The following is a 5,628-nucleotide window of genomic DNA, read 5'->3' as shown; positions in this document are numbered from 1 at the left end:
TGAGATCAGATCAAATGTGAAATGTCGGACAGGACCAGGTGACAACAACAAGAGGCGTTGTGGTCATTTTTGATGGAGCATAATTACTCTTGACAAAGACATTTTTGCTCGACTATAAGAACAGCGGCAACAAACAAACAAATAAACAAAACAACCCAAAGCCAACAATATACCAAATGCGAACTTAAGTCTACAAAGCCAAGTATCGCACCACGACAAAATAGTTGACCAATAAGAAAATAAGAAAATTAAATGTTTATCTCACCAACACGACAAAATATTTTGGCTGTGCTTCTCACATTTTTGTAGTCCACAACTCACTGATTAAACAGTGAGCCAACCGTTTGATCCAAATGCGGCACTGAGCTAACAAGCGCGGTGTCTTGTTTTGATGTCACACACCTGCCACTGTCGGTGACGCTGTAATTACTGTAAATATATTTCGTGCTTTTACTAAAATAGATTTGTCTATTAATTGTTCCATTGGTTTTCTGTCGAAGGCAGGTTGCAAGTCGTTGCGACCATGTTTATTGTAGTCTTTTTCTTTCTTGCGATACTCTGGTAATAGAACATCTGATGACGAATACAGAAAAGGTAAAGATTGTTCTCTTAGCTTCTCCGCATCTGTAGTTTGTATACCATAATTAATATTTCTAGAGTTATCTTTTTAGGCTAGCTCTGCTAAGAATTTTGATGAAATGAAAAGGGGTGGGGGTGGGGAGAACGATTTTAAAAAAGATTTTCCATCAATGTTTACTTATGAGCTGCGTGCTTTACACAGGTAGATTTCTCACAGAAAAATGATTTTGTAACGGATCATGAGAACAATTTAGTTTTTTTCACATTTGGGATGGAACTTGGGTAATCGACAGGATATTCCACAGGCGCCTGTGGCGTTGTGTTTGAGCTCTTTGCCCCACGGGCAAAAGGCGCGAGTAGGATTCACATGGTGCAGCTATGTGGTACCAAGAATCTCATTCTCGTTTCTAGATTGTTCAACCCACACAGCCCGGGATGGCCCATCCTTTTTTTTTTTTTTTTAAGCTTTGTAGTCAAATTCGTATGGCATACAAAATTCATGTATTTTACATTTTATTGGGAGCAAACACTGTCTTATAATATCTATGTTATTTTTCATTTTATCATTCTAAGCACAACCTCAATAAAATAACCACCCTGGCTATGCTGAGATAAAAGCAAGGCGGGAAACACACTTCTCCAAAATAGCATTAAATTGTGTTGATAGGTAACATAAAATATTTATCAAACAATTTACGATATAGTAGTGTACTTTGAAATAGGAGCAACAGAGCCAATATCTCATTTTGAGAACTGTCTTATTTATGAAAGTGTACAGAGGTTTTCGCTTGTTCCTCAGCCGCCACTGAGTTACGCGGAAACGTGTGACGCAACTCTCGTGCACACCTTCGGCTGTCGTGGAGGCTGCTCCTCCTACAGCAGCGTGGACCCACGAAACGCCACAAACATACTGCACTCTTGCAGGTAAGGAAAACACTACCCACACACGCCTTCTATCACAACGAGGGTGGGCGGTCGTGCCATAAAACACCTGTCCTTATCCAGCCCTGTCGTTGAATTCGTATCGTAAACTAAATTCTTGTAACACGAACCAGTGCATTTTGTGGGGGCGAGAACTGTCTCACGACAGTATCTGTTTATTGTTCCATTCGTCATTCTAAGCACAACCTAAAGAAAATACCCGACCAGGCTATGTTGAGACAAATGGGCCTGTTTGCATGTCTTTCCTGATGAATACGATTGGATAATGTCTTTCTTAGTAATTTGACAAATAAGTGGGCCTGTGGTTTTTAGTTGGCATATTGTCCGAAAACCCTACTGCTTGTTTCAGCCCACGATAGCAATTAAGTCTTTGGTGCTGTTCAAATATAATCTTACACCTTTTTTGGGACATTTTGCCCTCCCCCCTTCTTACGCTTTTCTTACATTTGCACCCCCCCCCCCCCATCCCGTTATATTACCTTATAATACTACTACTACTAATAATAACAATAATAATAAAATGACATTTATATCGCGCAAATCCGCGTTACAATCATTGTTCTAAGCGCTTTAAATTAAATTAACGAAAAACATGCATACACATGGGAGTTCGTTCCATACCTGGGGACCAAAGAACAAAAAGGAACGCTCGCCGTATGTTTTGTAATTTTGTTTTGGAGTTTTAAGAATTAGATTGTCAGAGGCTGATCTAAGGGCTCTTGGTGGATTATATAATTCCAGGAATGTTTTAAGATAAAAAGGTGCACTATCATTTATACATTTAAAACAGAACGGCAGTTTTATATTTAATCCTTTCTTTTATTGGCAGCCAGTGTAGTTCTTTCAGAATTGGTGTTACGTGGGCTGATTTCTTTTGTTTCATTATCAATTTTGCTGCTTGATTTTGGAGTACTTGTAACTTTGATAGTTTTTGGGATGTCAAACCGGACAAAATAACATTACAGTAATCTAACTTTGATAAAATGAGTGTTGTTACAAGTGTCTTGGCTGCTGCTTTAGTTAAATAATTTCTTACACTGCCAATTTTCTTAAGCTGAAAGTAAATACTTTTGCTGAGCTGGCTTATTTGGGAGGACATAGACATATCATAACCCAACTGAACCCCTAGATTTTTAAGACTTCTTTTTGAACGAATGGTATGTCAACAAACCCAAAAGAAAACACTAATTTATTATTGTGATATTATTTTATGCTGATAGAGTCCATTGAAATTGGGATACATGCAGTTTTGAAAATAAAATCACGCATCGCTACAGTTTTTTTTCTTTTTTTCTCCTGCTTCCTCAAGCTGCTGTCAACCTCTGCGGTTTATGATGTCAATCGCCGAGCTCCCGTGCAAGAATGGACAACACATCCGGGTCCCCGTGAAGAAGGCGCTGCGCTGTACTTGCCGGCCGTGTTACTCAGACAACTCTGCGAAGGACACTGTCAAGTTGAGGGATTTGCTCACCAGGGCGGCGGTCAACACACCGTTTCCTCTGGGGTGAACGCGCCCTTTTACGTGGCCCTACGGACGACACTGTAGAGAGAAAAATTCGTTTCTTTACCTTTTCAATTGGAACCGAAAGGGGAAAAAAATCAATAGTTTTGAAAGACAGCAAGATGTCGCAAGGGATTTTCTTGTGAAATTTCATGTTCACTGACTACAGAAAATCCGCTGATGATATCTGACAAATTGGGCGTTTCTATTTAAGAATCCTTTTATGTCTGGTTTGAGGTTTGTAGATTGCAGTTCCGCCCTGGTGTGGGTCTAAAATGAGCAGTGTTTTATTGGTATCTTCTCTGACAGCCAGCGGATTATGACGCTCAGACCCAGTCTCATACTGTTACAAATGCATTTGGGTATGAGTAAGAACACATGTTGAAACTTTTTTTTTTCTTTAAGTGTGTTTCCTATTTATACTTTGCCAATAAAACCTTTGCCATGTATTCCGTGCTGTTGGCAAGGACGAAAACTTACACGTCGAAGTGGACGCTGTGTTCAAGTGAGGCTTCCATGGTATCGACTGTGTTGTTCTCATAAACATCCGCTCGTCATAATACGAACTAATCAATTGTGCATCTCTCTTCAAGTTGGTTGTGACAAGGCTTGGAATATGAGTTTGAGTTTTCCCCGTATTACAACAACAGATAATAATCGGAATGTGGTAGTGCATCGTCCCAATGGTATCCGAATCCTTCTAAATTCCTTGACAAAAAGTCATAACAATCTTGTTGTCGAATGTGGTATAAATTATAAATAAATTATTGTTTCATTTGTCAAATATTTGTGCCACGACATTATTTGCGCTTGCATAATCAAGATGGGTGATACCATTTATCATCAGTTGGTTTGTCTTTTTGGTCTTTCGTATCTACAAATATTTATTTAATTGAATCAGTAAATGATTGTTTCAGTTCTGTTGTACATATTCTTGTGGAATAAGATCATAAGCATTATTCAAAAGCCAAAACGATTTTTGTTACTTTAAAAAAAACCCGACATTCTTTTCCTCAAAACAAATGATCATATGAAGTAAGTAAAAGATACACGAGGAAATTACTCTTAGCCCCCCCCCCCTCTCTATTGTATCTTTCTTTCCTTCTCCCAACTTTTCCCCTCTATTACATACACACACTCACACACTCACACACACACACACACACACACACACACACACACACACACACACACGCGTGCGCGCGCACTCACACACGCACACATTCACACACACACACACACACACACACACACACACACACACACACACACACACACACACACACACACATATGCACACACCCAAGGACACGCTCGGATCACTTCAAGTCAACATGGACCCTCTACTTTCCATGCCTTGAATTAAATATGTATCAATTTTTAATTTATCTTCACGCTCTCCTTTAAGCTTTATTTATCTTTTGCCACGAGTTTACTGTGTTGGCCAACAATGAATCTGGCGTGTCAATCCAATCATTTCACTGTGAAAGAGCTCTATCGTCAATCGTTCGTAACCCACAATCTGAAAGCCCTAGATGTAAATTTTAATGTGGCCACATGTCAGTGTTGTGTCATCCAAGCTCTAGTCTTCCAGAAGAAATCACCAGTTGTAGTGGACAGACGATGTATTTAGATTTTCATTGGCCATCTGTTGATAAAAGATGTATGAGGCAAGGCTGTATCCAGAGCAAATGACTGTGTACTGTCTTCAAAGCATTACAGCATTCAATTTCTTGCTTTACTAGATAAGTTTAGTTCAATCGTATCTCTATTTTAAGCTTCTTTCTGGAAATACATTCAAAGGATGTATACGTGAAATACTTCTGCATACTTTAGAATGCCCTGAATGATAATCCTAGCAGTGCACTTTTTTCTTTTGGAATTATATTATTTTTTTCTATTTATAAAGTATGATAGAGATAATATTACATGTATTAGTCTTCAGGTTTCCTTAAAAAAAATCTCATCGGGGGTCTGCAAAATTCATGAGCAGATTTTTGCAAGGAGAATTCAACACTGCGAAAGTGATCTAAGGATGTCAAAAAGACACACAAGCTTAGTAGTAACAGTATAAAATTCCAATTACAACACGGGATAGGGTTCGTTCTATCTAATACTAAAAATAATAATAATAATAATAATAATAATAATAATAATAATAATAATAATAATAATAATAATAATAATAATAATAATCTGTAGATTTCTGTAGTGCCCACTCCCTGAGCTCTAGGTGCTTCACATTTTTCGCCCCCGATGCAATATTACACAATGTTACATGTACTGAATACATTGTCATTACAGATTTCTGTTTTAGTGATTTCCAGATCTCTCTTTCCCCCAGGTGTGTATCAATATTTAATATGTTTGCCTTGTTCCAGCTTTTTCGTCTTTGTTCTCCAATGCCATTACCCCAAATCGTACTACAAATGTAGTGACCTGAGGGCATCTGTCTCCCTGAAAGATCCCAAGGTCCCTAGAAGTCTATAGTCATAAAAAACACGTTTTTTCCCTAATAATTTAACAGCAACAACCACAACAAAAATGTGTTGAGAGGCCGTTCGTTGAAAGGTTTCTACTCAGTTTTATCATTTTGATAACGAGTA

The 5,628-nt window shown here is 38.3% G+C and overlaps 1 protein-coding gene across 1 annotated transcript in view; it reads left to right on the top strand.

The window, feature by feature from the left end:
• The window catches only part of LOC101850223, a 23,678-nt gene extending 19,659 nt beyond the window's left edge, over nucleotides 1–4,019 (top strand). The window contains exons 3-4 of the mRNA XM_005090422.3: nucleotides 1,379–1,503; nucleotides 2,831–4,019. Coding sequence (XP_005090479.1) covers nucleotides 1,379–1,503; nucleotides 2,831–3,029 — 324 coding nt within the window. The 3' untranslated portion in view covers nucleotides 3,030–4,019. The remainder of the gene's footprint in view (nucleotides 1–1,378; nucleotides 1,504–2,830) is intronic.
• Nucleotides 4,020–5,628: the final 1,609 nt, after the last annotated feature.

This window comes from Aplysia californica, unplaced genomic scaffold (genome assembly GCF_000002075.1).
Source record: "Aplysia californica isolate F4 #8 unplaced genomic scaffold, AplCal3.0 scaffold00016, whole genome shotgun sequence".
Taxonomy (NCBI): Eukaryota; Metazoa; Mollusca; class Gastropoda; order Aplysiida; family Aplysiidae; genus Aplysia; species Aplysia californica.
This window is presented reverse-complemented; position numbering and strand designations above follow the sequence as displayed.